The sequence below is a fragment of the Lethenteron reissneri genome, chromosome 27, assembly GCF_015708825.2.
Source record: "Lethenteron reissneri isolate LAM-NWPU_2019-01 chromosome 27, ASM1570882v1, whole genome shotgun sequence".
Classification (NCBI taxonomy): domain Eukaryota; kingdom Metazoa; phylum Chordata; class Hyperoartia; order Petromyzontiformes; family Petromyzontidae; genus Lethenteron; species Lethenteron reissneri.
The window spans coordinates 10688736-10712268 of NC_083805.1; the positions used below are offsets into that span (position 1 = coordinate 10688736).

General features: G+C 39.9%; 1 protein-coding gene across 4 annotated transcripts in view; it reads left to right on the forward strand.

Moving 5' to 3' along the window:
* LOC133348558 (huntingtin-interacting protein 1-like) overlaps positions 1-23533 on the forward strand; it is a 133826-nt gene that overhangs the window by 94672 nt on the left and 15621 nt on the right. For 3 of the 4 annotated variants that reach the window (XR_009755809.1, XM_061561439.1, XM_061561441.1), the window contains exons 19-28: positions 4772-4919; positions 7162-7248; positions 7372-7479; positions 9331-9467; positions 12526-12636; positions 13328-13386; positions 14228-14290; positions 19156-19186; positions 19774-19836; positions 21030-21130. Coding sequence is in view for 3 of the 4 variants with exons in the window: in XM_061561439.1 (XP_061417423.1) it covers positions 4772-4919; positions 7162-7248; positions 7372-7479; positions 9331-9467; positions 12526-12636; positions 13328-13386; positions 14228-14290; positions 19156-19186; positions 19774-19836; positions 21030-21130 (908 nt within the window). In the remaining variant the exon portion in view is untranslated. The remainder of the gene's footprint in view (positions 1-4771; positions 4920-7161; positions 7249-7371; positions 7480-9330; positions 9468-12525; positions 12637-13327; positions 13387-14227; positions 14291-19155; positions 19187-19773; positions 19837-21029; positions 21131-23533) is intronic. The other variant, XM_061561440.1, reaches the window with a different exon arrangement.

The following is a 23533-nucleotide window of genomic DNA, read 5'->3' on the forward strand; positions in this document are numbered from 1 at the left end:
TCTCTTATTTCGTCACTCTCTTTTCTCTAATCTGAAGCAATCTCGTACTATTATCTCACCTTGCCTCTCTTAACTTTCACCTTTTCTAGAGCTCTCACATCTCTCGAGATCTCTGCCTTGGATACATCTTACCTAACTCCATGTCTGTATGTCTCAGCATAATACAATACCCATTTATATAAATGCGAGCGCATCTCAACATGCTGTACAGAAAACAATATAGTATTTATTTCACAGAGAGAATTGATCATAGGCAAAGGGAAAAAAAGGAAGGACGGTCCTGAGCCTGAACTTGGAACAGCAATGTGTTTATGTTGTAAGTGGGCATATCTCAATGCAGGCAACGGTACCGCGCTCGTTCATCTAAGCAAGAAAAAAGAGCTGCTCTACATGTAAGTTTTATAGCTCTCAGGAGAGCAACGACTCTGAATGAGTGCAGAACACTGAACTAACGAGGAGGGATGGCTCACTGCCACAGCTTCTTACTGTGCCAGTGTTTGTACAGTCAACTCTAGATTACATGGGGTAATTGTCGAGGGAGGAGTAGCCTTAATAGAATGAAAACACACCGAATACACAACATGCAAATTAGGTGATACAAATGCGCGTATTTTTACATGTGCATAATGGTAGTGAAGATATGTAATGTGTCATCTGGATGTTTGTTAAAGAAATCGGTCACGAGTCATGGGTGAGGCAGCTAAACATTTACCTGCTGTGTGCGTGTGCGTAAGAGGGATGCATTGCTTCTAAAACTAACACATTTTTGAAAGCACAATTAATTTTCATCCCAGCGTAGACATGGATATTTTAGAGTTAATGTATTAGGGGGTTATGGTTTTGCTTGCCTTCACGAGCCGATCCACCCAAGTGTTAAAGCCGCATGAACAGCACTTGGCTAAGAGTCCAAAATATTATTTGTTTGTCCTTACCGCCCATCATGACTGAACATTTTTCTCGTTCAAGTGTAGACATATTACTGTTTCTTTATCCCCAAGAATTTTGCTGATTAGCTCCCAAGGCAATTTTATGTTCGAAAAAAAAAGATAATGCCGCATTGAAGAGCTGTGCAATCTTTGAAAATATTTTCAATATTGAGTCTTAAGATGTGATGAACACAGCAGTCATCGGACGACGCAGATGTCGAGATCTTCGTCTGGTTGTAGTTGCTCGAAATAAGTTGTCTGCTTTCCTCGATCAGATCTTCGTAGCAAAAGTCTTTGGGATTCAGGTCACCTATCTGGTCTATTGCCCCGTGGACATGGCAGTGGGAGCGGACGGGCAGTGGATGACCAATTGACGGTGTCACGGTGCGAGACATTGGGTGTGGTGTCTTGAACAGCTGCAGTGAATGGAAGAGGTTGTGTGCCGCAATAGCCTCGCAGCCCTACTGCTTGCAGCCCAAAACGAGGTCCCATGCCCTTGTGGAGGTGCTCTGCAATGCGCTTGCTGCTGTGCGCGAATCCGCCAAATCTTTAGCACAACGAGGCGGCTCTGCATTATTAGCCCTGTTCTCCCACCCTGTCACACTCCCAAAGTCCAGATGGTGAACGTTGATGAGGAAACTAGTGTCCGTTTCATAAGATTCAGGATTGAGTTATTTGAAGTCTGGTACACCTTCCAAATTGTTTTTTTTTCCCGTGCCCTTGCAAACGTTGTTAAGCATGCTGTCTACATTGCCAAACTTTCCGTTTAGTAGTCACAGCATCCGTTGTTGTGCCACACATACAAAGTAAAAGAGAACATGGCCCTTGGATGAGGTAATGTCTGTCGTACAAAAGCTTGAGCTCGATTGACATTTTGCGGAAATATTGCCAAAACTATCTCACCTTTCTGGATTCAGAGCACCTAATGGACTGCCCAGGTCTCTAAGCTCCTGTGGATTGTCCAAGTCCAGTTCTTGGCTGGTGTCATCGGTGAGCATTCACGGAAAAACTGGCTACTTTGACAGGTCACTGCAGCTGCAGTCTGCAAGGTCGTTGAGTGCAACGGGTAGTCGTAGTTGGAAATGAAGCCCCTCTCCGCTGTGTGGTCCACCATGTGGTTGTCAATCCATGGGGAAATTTATTGTACCCCTCATATCTGTCTTTTCTGTGGTAAATCTTCAGCGGTTGATCCATATATGTGTTTGGGCCACGTGGTAGTTTTATGCCAAAACACTTGTCAATTACCCTCCATCACCAAACAAGCTTGTCATGTTTACACAGACATTAATACGTGCCAATGCATTGATTGAATTCATTAATTCAACACGCATAGTCAGCGAAGGACCATTGCGCCAAGCGTGTGACCTCTTGTGACAACATTCGCATGAACTGCTCTTGCTGCCGTACACCAACGTGTCTTGAGTGATTTGTTTGATTCACGGGGGAGGGGGGGGGCGACCACGGGGGCACTTCGAACGCCAACCGCCAACTGCAGTGCGCAATGTGCTGGCATTTGCGCATCAAGACGGGCAACGTGTCCAGAAAGTGACAACCGGCTCTCTCGAACTGAGCTCTCGATCGCTAGGAGACCGGTCGTAGATGCAATGGTGACATTTCCTGACGAAGTCGAGACAAGAAGGCGTCTTTGGCATCACATGTGAAAGGACTGCAGCCGATCCTAAATCGGCTTGAAGCAATGTTCAGACCTCCGCACCGTAAAACAATACTGACCAACAATGATCACTGGTGGCTTCAGACTTTCGTGATTTAATTCACATCAGCATGCATATGTTGAGTCATGAAAAGTCTAAATATAGATTATTGTATTAGCTATGGTGTAGGACGCCCTTAAAATAGAGCCCAACAGCTTATTGGGCCCTTCCTGTTGAAATAAATAAAGTCTCATCTAAATCTAATCTAAGAAAACCCACTGTTTTAAGTTATCTTACTTACATGTCTGAGCCAAAATAATTGTCTATTATGTTTTATTTTTTTATTATGTTTTATTTTTATTATTTTATTACTTCCCTTCTACGTGACTTTACCGAAAGAACCAAGAAGATGAATCCCTGCAGTCACGAAAGCTTTAAATCGAAATTTATACAAAACAACTCAAGTCCATGCCAGCGTTTGAACATTCGCCGTATTTCTTTGAGATTCATCTTCAAAATGGAGACCTGGGACAGAGTTGAGCAGCTGGAAGTAAAAGTGTAACTCTTAGACGAATGTGGCTGGGAGTTGCTGTCCATATCATTAACTCTTCTCTACACATGCTGTCTCGCCCGCAAAGTTCTGCCTGGATTTGTTGAATGAGATCCTGGTGGGTCTTGACTGCAATATAGTCATCATCATTGCGGCTTGATCTGCAAGCTTTTTCCAGTGTGATGCTTGGTTCAGCCGATGTATTGCATGCAATATATCCTCAGGGTTTCCGTGCTCAAAATATAACTCTTGGCTTTTATGTAATCTCATTGCCCTTCTTGATTACAAAGACCTGCTTACAAACCTTACAGCCAGACTCCTTGGTTTATCAGTGAGTCATATTTACACATAAGCTAATTTCTTCAATTTGGAAAATTTAAGTGTTGGCCACTTTAGTGCCCTCTGGCTTTAAAATAATTTTTTTTACACAATTATGGTTATAAACTTGCAGAGGACTTTTGGCAGTACTTTACTGTGTACTCTAACTGTATTAAGGTTAATCTAGAATGGGATTAAGGTGACTGTGTGAATACCGTTGACACGTGTGAGCATGAGTGACAATTACCACTTAATACTGTGCACCCTTTTAATGATACACAGTAATTCAACAGGTGATTTATGTCATGGTCAAATCATATGTACAATTGTGCACTTAGCACTTGAACTAATTTTCTTGCACGCATCTGTGTTCTCTTCACGATGGTATATTTTTCTCGTTCACATCTTTGTTGCAATGGTTTCCCCAGTGTCTTCTCACATTGGCTTGTCTCACTATATCTCTGTGTTTTCTGCCATCTTCTTCTCAGCTGACTTCATTTCTCTTCCATCTTTTATTTCTTCTAGTCCCTTGGCCTTTTGGGCCTATTGGGACATGACCATTTCCTTTTCCAATATCTCCTTGCACTGCCCTCTCAACTCCTCTCTATCCGTGGCTGTATTTTTCAACAGATAGAGCTTCCATCCCGTCCGATGTTTCATATTGGACGTCCAATCAGATCGAGGTCTTTCTCTTCTCCGAGCACCTTCCAGTATTCCCGCTATCACAATTCTTTGCAGCCAGTCACCATTCATCTTAGTCACGTTTTTTTCCCATCTGGCTTATATTTTACGATATTGCACGTAAAAAAACGATGCTTTTTGCTTCCAGCTCTAGGTAGACAAATTAGGTATTCTGTGTTCACTTGTACAGCTAAAAAGTTATATGCAGTGCACCCCAACGGTTAAGCACATTAATGGTTTAATTTAATTTTGTGAGCACAAGGTTCCAGAACATTAATCAATTTAAAATATATGGTTCTTCGATGACTATGCACAAGTAAAATATTGTTTAAAAGAACAACTAATTTGTCAGGAGAGTGATGATGCAGTGGTTAATGCAGTGCATTATGACCTTGGCCATCTGAGTTAAATTCCTGGCAACTGACCAGTTTGATGAGATATGCTCAACCACCCCCATGACCGAAATGGCATGTTGTGCCTTAATCCAGCAGTGAATTGACAGAGGGCTATGTAAGACCTTATCCGTGTAATTGTGTGTGCATTTGTGCTTACTATTGCCAGATGCGTCTTGTGTGCCTGCGTGCTCACTGCTAGTTGCCAAGAGGCATCGTTGACCTAAGTGTTATGTTTGTGCTGCTGCGAAGGTTGAGCAGGAGAGCATGCTGAAGGCCCAGTTGCTGGCTGACCAGAAGGCCCTGCTTGACTGTGCTATGGCGGAGGCAGAGCACATGGTGCAGAGTGCTTTGGAGCAGCTGGATGACCCTGCACATATGGGCTGCACAGCCTCACCTGGTACGAGAGCAAATACACGGTTCTCCACAGCCTCATCAATGCAAGAGCCCACCCGTAGACCTGTAACAATGCATCAATTGAACAGTCGATTAAAATAGATTGTTACGCTCAAGATAAATGCTTTTAATTGCATGTGTAAGAATATATTTTTATTTGATTCTTTCGGTAAAGTCACGTAGAAAGAGAAAATTATAAATTAAATAATAGCATACGACGTTTCGATCGCAACACACGCAATCATCATCAGGTACAAATGAAAGAGAAAACAAACATAGTAAACTTAGAAATATAATGCAATACAACACACAGAGTCGGCTAACAACATTCAACACCCTACCTGGTTGATTACGTTCTTCCAAAGATTGCTAAATTTGAGAGAGAGACAAAACACAGATACACAGACAGACACCCATGCTGCTGTGAGGTGCACTATTCACTACAATATAAAAAAAACGTGAAACAACAACACAAATAATGAGTTTACCGAGGGATGGCTAATAGTTACATTACCCACACAGACGACATGGCCTTGCCTGGAAACAGAAACCAAAAATGTTTCCATTTATTTTGAAAATTATACAATAAATGTTCGTATACTGTACCGTATTTAATAGATGTGATAATTCGACCAGATAGTGATTCAAATAATTGTCACGAAAATTCATCCCTGTGAATGGGTGCATAATAAACACAATGATGTTCTAGAGGAGCTAGTTGGCTGAAAACTGTGACAAATAAAGTTGATTTGATTCCGATGAGTAAAAAATATCTTTACAAACTAAAATTTGTGCCTAAAGATTAGATGCCAAACTTTAAAATTGTGTTTGTTTGGACTTAGGTCTATGAAAGTTTTCACTGTACTGTATATGGAAGTTTCAAAGAGTGGGCACTGAATAAAAATGACATACGTTTCCAATTTTAGGCTTCCAAAAAATGGGGGTGTAATATTTCGTAATATGTTTTTGTTATTCATTCTAGGCCTGTGAGAGGTCATGTCCGGAGGTTTTGAAGGGTGTGGATATTTAAAGATGATATCATATTATGGACAACTTCAAGTTTTGTGTACTTTTTTTAAGTGCGTGAAACTAAAACCAATTTTAAGTAGGAGAATCTTGCTATTGATTGCTCGTATATGTTTATCTTTATTTAGATTTGTTTTCCAGATGGCCATGGTCTACAATTATTTTTCAATTGAATATTCATTAATAATATTGCAAGAAGCAGGTGGCTTTATTCATGATCTTTGGAATTCACAGTTTCCTCTGCAATATTTAACCTTTTCCAAGGCACTACAGTAGAATAATGTTTCCATATAATCCACACTGTTTTAGGGCTGATAATATTCGTCATTCAAATCGCTTCAAAGGTATGTAATTTATAGATGAATGTGCAACAGCTCCTCAGGATGTATTGTATTCATGCTATTAAAATATATTCCATCTTGTCTTAAATTCGAGTATCCATTATACGTGATTAATTGCTGCAGTCTAAACATTGTAGTCTTTGTAATTGCTTAAATGTAGATTTAACTAAAGATACATTGCAACCCAAATGTTGTACACTTGGACATGATGAATACATGTTAGTGATGTCTTAAGGGAATGTGATGTTATAATTAAGACATAAGCAAATCTTATGGGATAAAGTGTGATAAAAACGTGTCTCGTAATGCTTTTTACTTCTATAATGCAAGTGATGAAAAGCCCTCAGGTGGGTGTAAGTAAATATTGACAGTGTAAAACAAATGTTTAACTATTGCTCACCCAGGTCCAGGAAGTGATAGTGACACTTGTGAACGATTGGTGTACGTAGGTAAAAAATAAATAAAATAAATTAAAACAACTCAATTAAATCACATATATGAAAACAACTAAGTTAAATCAGTGATTTAATTTAGTTGTTTTCATTTATTTTATTTTTTACCTATGTGACTTTACCGAAAAAAACAAAGAGTATGAATCCTTGCAATCACGAAAGCTGCAAATCTAGGATTGGTGTAAGGTTTTATTGTTATGCCATATCTATATTTCTTCAGGCATTTTAGTATAGCTATATCACTATAGCTATATCACTATACATTTGACTAAATGGGGGATTGTTGCATTATTTAATGCACAATGTGTATTTCAGTAAAAGTGTGTATATATTATGTAGTTGGAACATATGCTCGTTCATCAGTCCAAATGAGAAGCAAAAGCAGTGCAATTACTAATTATAATTATTAACGTCTCTTACATTTCAGATTACTTGATCTCGCGAGCGCAGTGTGGTGTGGACAGCACGGATCGGCTCAAGGAAGGGCATTCACAGTTCTTGGCCGACAGCCATGGTGAGATCATGCATTGTCCTGTGCCATGCAGCAGGTACACTCACGGAATGCACAGATGTCCCCTTTTTATATAGACGTTAACTTTTGTTGGCTTGGAGTTGAAAAAGATGTGCTGTATTGCAGACGCAAGCGGGCTACTGGGCAGCGTGGCAGCGTTTGCGCACGTGGTGAGCGACGTTATAGTGCAAGGCACCGCCACTTCCCACGCGTCCCCCATTGACCAAGCCGACAGTGAGTAGTGGCACACGAACACCGCTATAAGTCTGCATGCCCACTCACACCACCTACACTGGCAGCGGTTACAGGGTTCACTATTCCAATGAAAACGTATACCGCCTTCCCCACTCTTCTTCCCCCCCCCCCGCTTCCATTAAACACTTTTCACTCGCATTTATCAAAGAGCATCTTCGTTTGCCTATTCATGTTGATGTTCAATTTCTATCACTTTGGGTGATTTTTAATCAAGTTCTTCTGTACCAGCATTACTGACAGCTGATGGAAATTGTGTTCAGCTACACTATGAAGGCTTGTCTCCGGTTGACATTGTTGTGTTGTATTTTTGCTATTAAACGGGGTATATTTACCATGCTGTGAAATCGTTAATATATAAAAAATATATTTTTTAAGTGAAATACCTATGGTCATTGATAGCGATTAACTTTTATTACTGCTGTTCATGAAATAACTCCATATAAACACAATTCTATCCCTCCTAAAAGACAGCTTGAGCTCTCATGGGAAAGCATTGCAATTTGCCACGGAATTTATCATGGGAAATGGCAAACAACCTGAATACCCTACATTTGCAACATTTAACAGGAAACAATAAGCAAAACATATATTGTGACTGCATTCTTTGGCGATATATTAAATTAAGTATTCCGTGCATTACTTCTTAGACACTTATGTAATGCTGTTTTGTGGCTTTGTTCATGCAGAAGATATGGTTTTAGCAAAACTTCTAAAGGTCGACGGTCATGTTAATTTCGTTTGTCTGGCGAGGCTATGTTTGTATCGTACGTGTTTCACAGACACTGCCATGTCAGTCCCTTGATTTGGCCCCTTTATTAAACGTCTGTCATGGTACACATGAGACTGCCTTCCCACTGCCTCCAGTTCCAGTTTTATCTTTCTCTGATACCCACATACATGAACCCAAGGTTATCTCTAATGTTTTACAGCATGCTGATACAACACTCTCTCCATTTTGTGCTTCTCTTTCATTGGAATCCTTGTGGTGAAAAGAGCCACTTAATTTGGCTGAAATTAAAGTGGGCCTTGGAATAATTAACATTTTTAAAAAAACCTGCACAATAATGTGCAAATGTATCTGTCTGATATTTAGGAAGATTGACTGGAGCCTGAGTGTTGAAATTTAATAGCGTTTTAGTGCAGTTTTAGAGCTGGTTGTAAACAGTGATTCATGCTTATATTTTTTTGCGGTTCGTGCGAATCACTTTCCCGTTACTTTTGTGTCGCATAGTGTCGGATCAGCTTATTGCTCTGCATGGTGGCTCTTTCCTGCACTTGAATGGTTCGAGTATCTTCTGCCTCGGATGTTTCCTAAGACATATTCTGGCAACACAAGTCCTATGATTGTTTTAGCTGCAACATGTTGTACTGGGCTGTGCCTATTTTGTGACAATGCAGAATAAAAGCGTAAATAATTAATTATATACGAGGCACTTCCAGTTACAAAGAGAAAATTATAGCTATGCAAATTGAATATTGTATAACCAAAGCACTATGACATTTTAAATGATATATTTTGTGTAAATGGAAAATCATAACGCAATGGTATTCACTTTACATTTAATCAAAATGATGGGCCTCCACACACCATTCCTGTTGCAGACATTTATGTTATTAATGCAACAACTGTACCCATAGCAGTAGTTAAATGCATCGGTATTTGGCAATAAAAAGCACCATATATTGAGTGAACTAAACTGTTTGAATATATAAGCTTGAAATATCAAGGTAAGATTCCTATATTTTCTGTCCGAAGGCAGATTATTTGTTGCATTGTTCCGATTTGACAATTTTCCACATGTGCGCGCACTCGTCGTCTTCATGTCCTAGAACTGTCGGACTTGTGTCGCCACTGTGGAACACAAGCGCTGACATTCCTCGGCTCCCTGAAGGACTCTGCATCTCCCAAGGAGGCCAGTCCAACCCACACAAGAGAAGCCCTGCTTGCTATTCTCGCCATTGCACAGGTGCTTTCCCTGCCACTACATTCCTACGTTATTGTTCCCTCGTGCATGATTTATAATAACATAGGTTTGTTCACAAATCAGTTATTTACTCTCTTCCTGAACTCGTCTTTCTAGACGCTATGTTTTTTTTTGCCAAGCCATTGCTAATGTCAGATATATTTAAAACTATTTTATTTTGAGGTGGCTTTTGGTGACTTAGAGGTCAGAACGCTGAGCCAACACTGCTGAGAATTCTGGGTTCTAAATTCGAGTTTCAGCCACCCGTGATTAAAGCAGGTTCTCAATTATATTGAGTTGCTAATCTTAAGATGGTCATTGATTACTGCAAAGAAAACCACATTCTCTGTTTTTTTTATTTTCACTAAACTCTTGTTCTGAGAATTACAAAGTAATGTTTTAATGCCATGGGATGAAATTTATTTGTCGCGGGGCATTTCGGAAAGTGTAATGTGCCAAGGGTGAAAGAAAAAATAATTTCAGAACATGGGGGTTTGTGTTAATTCTGAAGGGATACTTTATCTCAATGTGATATGACACCAATAGCAAAATTGTAATACTACTGTGAAAAGGGAAAAAAAACCCATAATATATTTAAGTGCATTATTCAAATGTTCACACATCCACACTGCACTAGCCTAAATCAAGGCTACGTCTTGTCAATTTTACTCAGAAGCAGGGTTAGAAACCCAGCAGCCTCGATTTTGATCCCTTGCTGGCCAGTTGATTTGTGGCATAAAAAGTTGCCTCGCATACATCCAAACTGGCAGACTGCACAAAACCAGTGGTGGTTCTGACAGAATAAAATTCCACAAACATTTTACGTAGAAGCCAGTTGACTGTGAGTGGCAGTCATATTCATAACTATTTTTAATAACGCTCCCTTGAAAAGATGTGTGCAGTAGGGAAATGTGTTTTTTTGTGTCAGCGTGAAGGGCATTCACATTCTCTTAGGTTTCAACTACCTTCTCGCTGTTAAAAAAATGTGAATATCCTGATGCATTGCACTTTTCCATTCTGCAAGTGACATTCTCACTTGAAGCTGCACTTACACAAAAATGAGTGACCGAGTAAAACATCCAAGAAGAGAACATTATTATACTCATTGGTTCTTTCGGTAAAGTCACGTATGTAGAAATAAAATAGTATAAAAAATAAAATGTAAATAAATCACGACGTTTCGAATGCAACACAAGCGCTTGTCCTCTGCTGAAAATGTCGTAAACCACACAGCGAGAGAACACACAGAGGGACATCACGTGACACAGAGCACACCGAGAACGGCAAACTGCACGGAGACAAATACAGCAAGAAGATGGGAGGCGCGAACTCGGCAAACCTTAGAAATATATTGCGATGCAACCCAGTCGGCCAACAACACAGTTAGACACTAAACCTGATTGACCACGTATTTCAAAAGGCTGCTAAATCTTGTGTTCATCTTCTAGGTTGAACACACAACGTAAACAGAGGATAAGGACTCGTAAACATACACGAGGTACAAGGTAGCAGAGATACATACCCAGAGAATACACATAGGGAAAGGTGTTTTGGGCAGTGCAGAGGGACACAACGAGCAACACCACACCAAGAGACACACACATGGAGAGGCACACACAGGAAGACGACCGGAGGGATAACAGTAAGGGACTTATATAGGCTGTAGAGGTGGGGGAAGGGAAGGGTAACCGTGCATGGACATGCAAATACAAATGCAGGCAACAAATCGGGGGAAACACATGGGAAAACGAAAACGGAGAAAGCACATGGGAAACAGACGAAAATGGAGGCACCAACCACGGTAAACGAAAACGAAGCAAAATTACAACAAGTAAAAGATACATACACCAAGAAGACAACACAGGGAAATATATTTTAGAGATAATTGTAAGGACAACCTCCCCGTAGAGGTAGAATAATCTAGGATTTAAGCTTTGGTGACTGCAGGAATTACTATCCTGTTGTTGTTGGCCGACTGGGTTGCATCGGATTATATTTCTACGGTTTGCCGAGTTCACGCCTCCCATCTTCTTGCTGTATTTGCCTCCGTGCAGTTTGCCGTTCTCGGTGTGCTCTGTGTCACGTGATGTCCCTCTGTGTGTTCCCTCGCTGTGTGGTTTACGACATTTTCACCGGAGGACGAGCGCTTGTGTTGCGTTAGAAACGTCGTGATTTATTTAAATTGTATTTTTATTTTATTTCTACATACGTGACTTTACCGAAAGAACCAATGAGTATAGTAATTCTTGCAGTCACGAAAGCTTCAGTCATAGATTAAGGGAACATTATGTTGTCATTCATAACTTAAATTTGCATAATTAATTAGGTGGTGTGTTTTGCAGAAATGTATTTAAATTTGTTTGCTTTATATAGCAGTGACTAGGGATGGTTCGCACACTGGACTTGTAATTTAGAGGTTGCCTGTTTGTTCTCCTAGTTGAATCAATGAGCAAGTTTTTCAAATTCTACTACCTCTGTCAACCCATGAGAATAAATCAACACGCCACAAAATAACTGCATAGTGTCAAAGAGTAAGCCAAAATACGCCGTTAATAGGCTCTCTGGAGCTCCTTCTAGTGAAGGCCCTTCTGCCAGCAGTGGCATGAATAAGTAATTGCAGGTCTGCACCTTCACCTGTACCTTGCCACAAATGAAGCACAATACCTTGCTGATCTCGTCAAGGAGCGTAAACAAACACACAAACTACGGTCATCCTCGCAGCGGCTTTTGGATAGCCATCGAACAAAGACCGTTACACCAGTGCACGCTTTCAGATGCACTTCTGGGTCCGTCTGGAACGCTCTTCCTTCTGATATTAGGAAGCCACTGGAACTAGATTTAAAACTAATTTCTTTAGAACTGATTTTTGTGTTTAGTTTGTTGTCCTTCCCTGCACCTCTGATTAGCACCGTTGGCTACGTACAGTGCGAAAGAAGTTCAACATACATGCATACAGGAATTTTTTGGGAAGAGGACAGTTTTTTGTTAATGTCATGGTCAGCCTTTATCCCTCCCTCCCTCCCTCCCTCCCTCTGTCCCTCCCTCCCTCCCTCCCCTCTAGGAGCTGCGTCCACGAGGCTTGGACGTGAAGCCAGGGGAGCTGGGAGACCTCGTGGAGCAGGAGATGGCTGCGACGGCGGCTGCCATCGAGGACGCCGCCGCACGGATAGAGGTGACGGCCAGCGTGTCCACCTCGAGCAGACGACGGAGCTCGCCTCATGGCCATGCAGATACAGATACACCATGGGCGCCACGGTGGCAAAATGTTAACTACCTCGCCTGGTATATAGGAGGTTGTAGGTTTGCTCCTGATCCTGACGCTTGTTATATATTTGGAGTTTGCATGTTCTCCCTGTGGACATGTGGATTTTTCTCTGGGTCATCCGGTTTTTCCCTCCACATAGAGAAACATGCATTCAGAGTATTTGGCTGCTATACATTTTTGTATGATAACACGCTTTGTTGAGCTATCATTTGTGGCCTGGTCACTTCTGAAAAAGAGATATATATATCTCAGTGGGCCTTACCTGGTAAAATAAAAATTTTGTTTTAGTTTAAATTCTATATCTTGGCTGCTAGGGATGGACCGATTCACCCTTCATCAATTTGAATGAGAGTTGTGATTCAATTGAGTAATCAATGTTTTTTTTTACAATTCGGTGAATGGTAGTGCCTCTTGTGACTGCCGGGGTGACATTGTGAATAATGAACAAAACATCTATTCTCACGCAATTTGATGCATGTATCGTGAGTTTGTAAATTGATATTAATCAATGCTCACATTAATGTATTTGATAAAGCCACGTTGGTCTAACAGTGCTGGTGTTCAGGATCGTACCATTTAATAATTGTGTTGTTTGCAGGATATGTTGAGCAAGGCACGGGCGGAGGAGAGGGGAGTAAAGTTGGAAGTGAATGAAAGGTTCGTAAGTAGCGCAAGTATGAGGTTGATATTGGCAGAGTGCTGTTCTACACTTTCATTGGAAAAATACATAAATCTGCTGAACAGCTTTGGCTTTGGAACTACAGGTCCATGCAGATGGTCAGGAATAGTATGAATAGTCCCTTACATTTACCCTGAAAGCCTTACTGGGTCGCAATACTCTTCTTTTAAGGAGGGTCTTGCATTGGGATGTTTGGCCAATTCGATTAGTGCATGGTATGTGAGAGGAAATTTGAGTACCTGAAGGAAATCTGCACATATGGATTGGTCACATGAAAAGCATGCAAATCACCCCACAGATGGATACAATAATCTATAGCTACACTATCATTCCCTGCCACCAGTATATATACTGTATGTTAATTGCATGAACGTAATCAATTCAATCTCTCTTATTATTTGGCCGGATGGCAAAGCAATTCTCGCAATCACAAGGTTGAAATGTTACATTCTGGTGAGAAGCTGACTTTCCTCTATTTTGATAAAGAGTACCACGTGTGGGAAATCAACAGCTATCATCCTACGGGGAGAGACCGGACCCCACCAGAGGAACAGAGAGTTTTTTTGCGTGTGTTTTAATCACTGGCTTGGGGCCACCAACAGAGAGATGACCATCTTTAAACGCTCATTGAGCTGCTCTGGCAGCATGGCTGTGAATATTGGCTAAATATATCTACTGTACACTGTATATCCTCCATCTGGGCATTTTTTCTGCACTAAACCAAATACATCCAGCACCAGTGGCTTGTATAATTAATTGCTGAGCTTACCGATGTTGCACAACGATTATTTCATTTTAATGCACATTCTTTTGGGATAGTCCGAGTGTGGACAGGCTTAGTCTCCTTCTTAACAACGTGAACCCTGGCAGTGAGGTGACGGAGTAAGTCTGCTTGCTGTGTGCCTTCTGGAGTTAATGCACTCAGCTGTGTAGGGTGCAGTGTGTTCAGCAAGCATGAGAGTGACCATTTTGGATATGTTTTTCTCCTTAGCTCAATATGCATGGACTTTTTCAAGCCTGTCTTAAATCCCACGACTCCCCTAATAGCAGTACACTCCATGCAGAAAACCAATGTCTTGTAGAGACACTAACAGTCAGCTTCACTCGGAAATATAGGAGGTTACATGCCTCTCTAACCTGTCCAGGCTTAAGATCTTCCTTTTCTGTTTTGCTTTTGACTGTTGACCTCTCCAGTAACACCCTCCCCCAATTCTTAATATCTCTGTTGTTCCACCCATCCCCAACCCCGCACCCTGTATGCCATTTCGTGACGGGGTCACGTGTATGTATCTTGAACTTCTTTCGCACCGTACGCGGCCAACCGTGGTTGCGTTTCTTAGTGTGACTTTGATGGCTTTCCAAAAATGACGCCTGGATGGGGCTATTCAAAATAATATTTCAGTCAGATATAATTATTTAAACATTTGAATGTATACACTGTAGCATCTTAATACTTGAGTGTCCGAGAATGCTGTATGGAGCAAGCGTCGACAAAACATCATGGGGGACCTCCTTTGCCAGTACCAAAATATGAGAATAGGTTTTCCCCTTTTTTCTGGCAACAAAACAGGTGTTGAGATATTAAAACACCAAACTGAAACCTTTTACAAGGAATCATGTCTGCATTAACCACAATACTTGTGGTCAGAATGCAAACAAAAAACGTACTTTGATAAAAAAAAATGCATTGTCTTTGAAACTGATTATCAGAGCATGTTTTTTGTTTTCATTCTGACCACAAGTATTGTGCTTAATGCAGACATGATTCCTTGTAAAAGGTTTCAGTTTGGTGTTTTAACATCTCAACACCTGTTTTGCTGCCAGAAAAAAAGGGGAAAACCTATTTTCGTATACAAAACATTGCACTTTTATACAATATAAATCCTAAAGCAAAATCAAAGGATGTGTTCTTTTTAATTATAGAGATGCGAAGGAACGTGTTTAATCTGGATTGAAAAAGGAGATAATTTGCAGTGCTGCCAAGTATGAGGACAGCATTGCAAGCATCAGGGGCAGCCAAAGAGAAGGAGTGACCTTCGACAGTTTGAATAGTGCATATCTCTCTACCCATGTGCACACCTTTGTCATAATAGAGTACACACACTTTCAGAATTTTTATATTTCTGATACTTGGTAAGCAAAGAAACCGCATATTCAATATTATCCGTCACTTTTCAGATAATCTGTTCATGGAAACACATTTGGGTTTTTTTGGGGCAGGGAATTATTTACAAGCATAAAATATACCACAGTGATATATAATATAAACCCATGTTGGTCATGCTGTGATCAGTCACCAGGTTACACCCCAGACTGTTGGATATAATTGCATTTAGAATTAGTCGATTTATGAGATAAAATCAGCAAATATCACTCCGCCTGAGAACGTTTTCACATTATCCCTTGGCAATTGAAATCTTGAATCTTAAATTTTCTGATTTCCTTCCATTAAATGGAACATTGGGGACAACCTAACCTCAGGAGGCAATGTGAATGTTTAAGGCATACATATTTAGCATGGTAATATTGGCTTCATTGAAAGCCCCATGGGTGAACTTCTTCATAAATAATATAGTCCCCATTTAGTATGTTCCTAACCCAAACACTGAAATAGCACTCAGCACAGTTGTTAATGGAAGTAAGCAAAATACTTTACAGCGCTTAAAAGCCCAATGAACTAGCTATGTTCTTTGTGCGGATGAAAATGTAAAATTGATGATGGCAAAATGTTATAAAACAAGTCCCCATCCTTGAAATGCAATGTTTCAACACATTTCTGAGTTTTGGCCGTGATGATATTAAGCAATACAATCTCTATGTGCAATACATGATCGTGCTTTTATGCATGTCACATGTTAGAGTAAAATACCAATTGGGAATTGTGATATAAATTCTGGTGTTTAAATGCTTGTGTAAGCATCTCTTTTTTTCTGTCCTGACGTTACCATCCATCATTTTAGATCATCTGTCAGTCTTCTTTTCCCAAGCAGTCCTATCTTTTGTTTTGTTACTTTATTTGCTGAAGGAAACTTTCCGTTGTAGTGCGATGCTGACCAGCAACTTCTGCTTATCATTATCGAGTCTCTCAGCGCCATTGGAACTCCCTGTTGGAACGCTTGTTGTGTGCAGTTGTCAGTCATATTATCAAGTGCTCCTGAAAGCACAAGAAACTATCTCTACTCTCAGCTATTCAACATTATTTACTTGTTGATATATATATGTGCACAATATATATTGCACACGTCTTTTTTGAGATTCAGTTTTTGAAACGGTATCTTGCCCATTGAAGACCATCTATATTATTGAAATAAAATATGCATATTTTGCTCTTCTGCTGTAGCAGTCGGTAATTGAGGGATAAAACATAAAAGTAAGATGGAGACAGTTTCAAATAATCATAAACAATACTTTTGTTGGGTAATTTTTCAAAATGAGATCTGTAAATTTGATGTCTCTGGCTTCCTCAAAAAGTATGCAGCCATGCAGCAGTACGATTCATGTCTACACATGTACCCTCATCCTATGGAGACTTCTGCCTGAGAAGGGTTCCATGGTAGTGAGATGTGAACTACCTTGCCTGGTATACAGGAGGTTGTGGTTTCGATCCAGACACTGACGCCTGTATATTTGGAGTTTGCATGTTCTCTCCGTGGTGGCGTGGATTTTCTCCAGGGTCCTCCGGGTTTTCCCTCCATCTTTAGAAATATGCTTTTCGAGTATTTGGCTGCTATAACAATAAGCCACTTGGTTGAGCTATTATTTGTGGCCAGGTCACTTCTGAAAAAGAGCTATATAGCTCAGTGGGTCTGAGCTGGTAAAATAAAAAATACTCTTTGGTTTTTTCGGTAAAGTCACGTAGGTAAAAAAAGAAAGAAAAATAAATTAAATCACGACGTATCCAGTTTACTGTTTAATTCTGTACCCAGTGGGTACAGTAGTTTTGCTGTGACGGTGCCACCTGAAGACGGAAGCTTGTGTTGCCTCCGAAACGTCGTGATTTAATTTGTTTTTATTTTCCTTTTTACCTACGTGACTTTACGGAAAAAAACAAAGAGTATGGACCCTTCCAGTCACGAAAACTTCAAATCTAAAATAAACAATAGTTCATAGTTTAGTTCCAGGTGGCTTTATTCTCCTATGGCTACATTATAAAGCTTTCGTGCAAAGATGGTTGAACAATGTTTACTCCTTGGGCACACTATATGCATTCCAGCCAATACTTATCCCCACTGCGATAACGTTGTGTACTGTCTAGCCTAATTACAAATGATCGCGTAATAAATAGTCACCCTGCAGTGCAATTTTGAAAAGTGCGTGCATGCTGTTCTTGCATTACAAGCTTACATCTTGCACACAGTGTAGATAATTGTATGATCACAAAGACACAATTTGTCTTGCGCATGTTAACTGTTAATCTGACACGACACTAATTATCCAGTTTCCATAAGGTAGGTAGGTGAATATTTAGGATTTCTCTGGGTTAATAGCATTGTTTTGAAGTTACACGATGAGTGAATATGAATATCAATTACCCTGCATCAATGGCACTCTTTTCGTGAAGTACATTATAGTTACAAAAAAATGTGGTTATTGAAAGGATCAATTTATTAACGGAAGAATGCTTTGTTTAATACAAATAGAATTCCTGTTTCTGTCAATTAAGTAATGCACTATCATCCAATGGCCATTAAATGTAAACGTTTGAAACCGTTTAACATTTTTGTGCATGTTTTCAAAGAAAGAGAGGGTGTTTAATATATTGCCAGTTTTGCCTCTGGTTTGAAAATGACACCCTACTCCTTCAACGGACATTTTCATACTATGTTAGAAACATTCATAATAAAGTTTTTTTTTGGGTTCGATAGCGTAAGTATAAATGTGATAATTGGTTTTTTACCCTTCTATCTGGCAACTAAAAAAAAGGTGTCAGTTTTGTTGCCAGATAGAAGGGTAAAAAACCAAATATATTTTTTACTGGCAAATGAGGTTCCAATGAAGTATAAATGTGTCGAAACCCTCCACCACCCGACAAGGTCAATCAGTAAGGGATTTGGCAAAAAGACAAATAGTTAATACTTCAGCACAAAGGTGTGTTGGAGGAGTGAAGCCACAATTGTAAATGTTGCGGATTCAGTCTTCAACACACCTTTGGGCTGATGCATTAACTATTTGTCTTTTTGTTTACGTGCCAAATCCCTTACTAAATGGCTTTGCCGGGCGGTGGAGGGTTTCGACACATTTTTATACTTACGCGATCTAACCCAAAAAAAAACTTTATTATGAATAATATTGGTCGCGAAAGCCTACGTGTTAAATGTTTGAAACATGTTTTTTCTCGCTGGTGTGCCTGGTGGGTAAGTGCACGTGGCCGGTGGCGACAGCACTGCACACATCTGTGTGATGACGTCGCACCCCCAACCCTCTACCCGAGCTGTGTATCCTACGCAAAGGCGTGGGATACACCACCATACTTTAATTCTATTATATGAGAATAAAAACAATTCCGACTGGCTGGAGGGAAGGATGGACGGTCAAATTCAAGGGGCTTGTGAGTTGCTGGTAATATATTACACTCCTTTTGAACATTAACGGATAGCAATTGAGCCACCTGTCATTTTTGTAACGTTTATAATACTTTCTTCATTGCAACAGGCATTTTTCGCCGTTAAAATTTTTAAAGCCATTGTGTTGTATTCCAGTGGCTGTCATGAAGTCACACTAACATGCATCACCTCTGTTTTCTGCAGGATTCTCGCCTCCTGTACAGATCTGATGAAGGTAAATTTACTTAGTATTTGCATATAAATATACAAAAACATACATTTCACTAATGAATACAAGCAGGCAGGATGGAAATTCCAACTAATTGACACATTTTACTAACGTGGTTATTTACCAACACATTACTCTAGTGCTTATTTAAATGTAGTTAGCCAATAGGATCTGTGCCTGCAATGATGCAAACTTCCACAGTTGCCTGACAGTTTCTTTACAAACAAGACACAAATGTGGAAAGAGCACACAGCCGTTGTGCATATGCAATATTCATTGGCCTTTCCTGAAGAAGTGAAATTGTGGTCCCCTCTCTTATGTTATAATGGGGGTTTTTATTTGGCATTTACAGATTTTATTTGAGTTACATTACATATGACATTTCCACCACACCTGCACCGGCCTTGATTAACATTTAACAGCAGTCTGGATTCAACATGGTAAATATATATTTTTATACATTGTGTATAAGGGAGTTCACAACAATGCTTATTTCTAATTTTTTTCTTAGACCGCCTGAATAAATTTGACACAACCTTGAATACTTTTCTTACATTTAAAGATGTGTTATAGTGGTGCTTTTATACCCTCAGACCATAAGAGCTTTGATTCTGGCCTCTAAAGATCTTCAGAAGGAGATAGTGGATGAAGACAGGGTAAGTTAACATCTTTACAATGTGCCTGGATTGTTATATTTTTTATGCACGCATTAATTTACATTTAAAATGTTAAATGAGTTTGGTAGCAAAGGGAAAAATACCGATTTTTTTGTAACCAAACTTTTTGATTTCATGTAGGATTTCTCGTTAAAAAATACATTCTGCAAAACCTCCATCAGAGTATTATCTCCATCCCACTAGACTGCCCATCAAATTGTATTTATATTACTGGCGCTCTTTATGGAGAGCCAAGTGTGTCACCAATCTCAAGCTCTGGGACCGTATTTAACTTTTTTAAAGCCCTTTATGTAAACTATGATTGACCTGTTAAAGTCAGACCACCTAAGGATGAGACTGATAAAGCACAATATTGCACGCCCTCATTTCACTTTAACTTTATCGAGAACAATAAACAGGCTCGTTCATTTGTGGTGTTCCCTGGGGTTGTATAATCTGCAAAGGAAAAGTTTTTTTAAGCCACTCGATTGGATGATGGTTCCTTTCAGGGGGGTCATCACGTCCACAAATTAGTCGTCATTAAGCATATGCCTCATGGCTAACTTGTGTTGAAATTTGGACCTGATGAGGGCTGCCCCCAAAGTCAATCCACTGAAAATGAATTTCGAATTAATTTACTTGGCTTCATTTGAGTATTGACTAGAAGGGCCAGCCAAAGTTCACTCATAATTAAATTAATGTCTGATACTGTAAGCTACCAGCCCACCATGTTGTTTGATGAATGTAAAATATCCACTTGTAGTGCTTTCAGTTTTGTAGCATAAACTATTATTCATGAGTGTTGTTCACAGCTGCTTGTCTGTCTGCAAATCTTGAAAATATGTAACTGATTTTAGCAGCAGCATGTGATAATGATGTAGTTTTTAAGTTAAAGCAGACATAAAATCTATTCACATTTGTCTCTACATAAACATGCAAGCATTTATAAGTCAAATATGGGGAGCATTGTTTGGTTATTTTTTTTTTACTTATATTCTCCACAGTGATACTCAAATGATTGTTACCTGTTTAGTTTTTTAGTTGTTACACCGATGTAAATATTTTGTGTTTGTCATTTACATTGGATTTCAACAAATGTTGTCAGTAGTAGGCTTTCATTTTCGAGGGACGGCTCCCTCGATATGTCATGTAGCTCGAGCATTTGCGGTTGCTATGTCACATTTGTCTGCCAGGGGGCGACCTCGCAGAAGGAATTTTACGCCAAGAATTCTCGCTGGACGGAGGGACTGATCTCAGCTTCCAAGGCTGTGGGATGGGCTGCCACTATGCTAGTGTAAGTCTCCATCTTCTTTGTTAATGATAGACTCTTAATGGTCACCCAACTCTTAAGTCCCTCGCATGATCCACAGTCTAGATCATGTGGTGTAACCGTAGCAATGTTACATTTGATACCACAACATCCAGAAGTAATTTAAAGACTTTGCACAATCTACCTTCATGTATTGATTATTGCCTTTCAACTACAACTTTTCCTTTCACCATCCTTAACTTGACCTTCAAATATTGATTCTCAAAATAATATAATGTTAATCTTGGTTCCCCCCCCCCCCCCCCACCATATTCCTAAGCTGTAAATAAAGCTTCGGGATAAAATGATTAAATTTGTACATGTTGAATTGATTTGAATACCATCCTAATTTTGATATATCGTGGTATTAACTAGCTTTTCTGAGTGTGCTTTGTCGAGTTCAGTGGGAATTTGCCATTAAATACACGTACATTCTTGTTTCTTTGTTATTATAACAGATAAACACACTGCACTACTGTCACCAACCGGATCTGAATACAAAAACAAATCCTAGTTATGTAACTATATGCCTGTATGGATATATGATGCACTAGGCTCCTTTAAACAAATGACATATGACCCTGTGCAGTGATTCTAATTAATATTGCAATCAATAAACTGCTGCTCTCAACTACAAAGAGTGTTTATACAGTGTAACAGCCACCACCAATGCCTTTTGTTCTGTATCCCTGGAGAAATGTGAGGCATTGCTACTGTTTGAACATACACACAGCAGCAGCAATGCTTTACCATCGCTGTCTGTGCCATGTTACAAAAGCATGTGCTTCTGTTTTTTTTTTGCTTATAGAAAAACCTCAGGCCACTGTGGAATATAGGTTGAAATGCATTTGCAGGGCAAAGTGTGAGAGGCGTTATGCTGATTGGCTGCATAAATATGGGAGAGCCTTTTGGGCTTGTCTAGCTAAGCATCACATCCAGTCTCTGCACCGATAAGATTCCTGGATGAAACCTGTTTTTATGCCGATTGATTTTTTTTTACACGTAAAATACATCTATGCAATCCTTAGACGTGCACTCTACGTAACGTAAAACTCAACACAACTGTCAACAACACTGCCCTAAATAATATGGTATTGAATGAGCAATGATGTTGGCGAGTTTTTGTTTGTTATTTGTGCTTGTGATCTATTGGCAATGCAGCGGCACCAAATAATTGGTCTACATAATGTGTTTTTTCTTACCTGATCTGCGGTAACATTGTAAGCTCTTACGTTGCTTGCATCTTAGTACGACAGTATTAAAACTGCAATTTTATAAGCAGATGCAGATGTCTGTTTATAATTTGATAGGCTAACGTGGCTTTTGTTGACTGATATGCGCCACGAGCCAGGCGTGGTAATACAAATATTGCGTTGTGGAGTGAGCACCTGATGTTGATTAAGGGATTATTCAATTTAGGTTCATATTTGTGTCTGTCTATATTTATCTTGAGCCCAGCTTTGCAGAATGCTCTATTATATTCTTGAAATCATGTTCTGTTTCCTTTGGTTGTAATGACTTGGCATCTAAAAATCTGAGTTAGTTCGTCGGGTACCAGTTCACAAAACAAATGCATATATCTGTCAGATGGACACAATTGGAAAACACATCAGAGTATATATATCTTAGGCAGTTCTTTAAGATGGGCAGGGATCAAATCTTGACTTAAAGCTTTCGTGACTGCAGGAATTCATATTCTTTGGGTCTTTCGGTAAAGTCATGTAGATAGGTTCAAAGAAAATAACAAAAAACTACGACGTTTTGATCGCAACACAAGCGGTCATCATCAGGAAAAGGGGGGTTAGCTTCAAAAGGCAAACTGTTTATAAAGGTTTGAAATGGGCGTAGCCCAAATGTCAGCAGCATGGACGGGGCAGCTAATGTTAATGTAAGTGGTGGGCAGCGACCGCGATGGCTGTGGGTTTTCCACCAATTAAAGGGCTGCCAGGAAAAACTGTGCATGTTAAGATCGGTGAGCAGCCTCCACGGCGAGGGCGCTGAGGTGGCTATGTTAATGTGAGAGATTAGCATGTTAATGGGAGATCGCAGAGCCACCGCCACCTCTAGGTCGGCGCACGAAGGTGGCTGTGTTGGTGTGAGAAATGTAACCTGTTAATGTATCATCATATGAAGTGGAGTAGGTTGGAGTGCTGCTGAAAAAACGTTAATTGATAATGAAAAGCAAGGTAACAATGTGCAACAGAAGAAATATTGCAATCGGTGTATATCACTTGCTATGAAATCGGCATTGGAAATATGGCTATTGACAAATGAAATGGAACAAGTGCTCAAAAGGAGTGTGAAGAGAATCCTTGCTGGGAATTACAGTTAGAGACAGAATGTTGAACACATGAATGAGAGAACATATGCAAATTATATGCATGATAT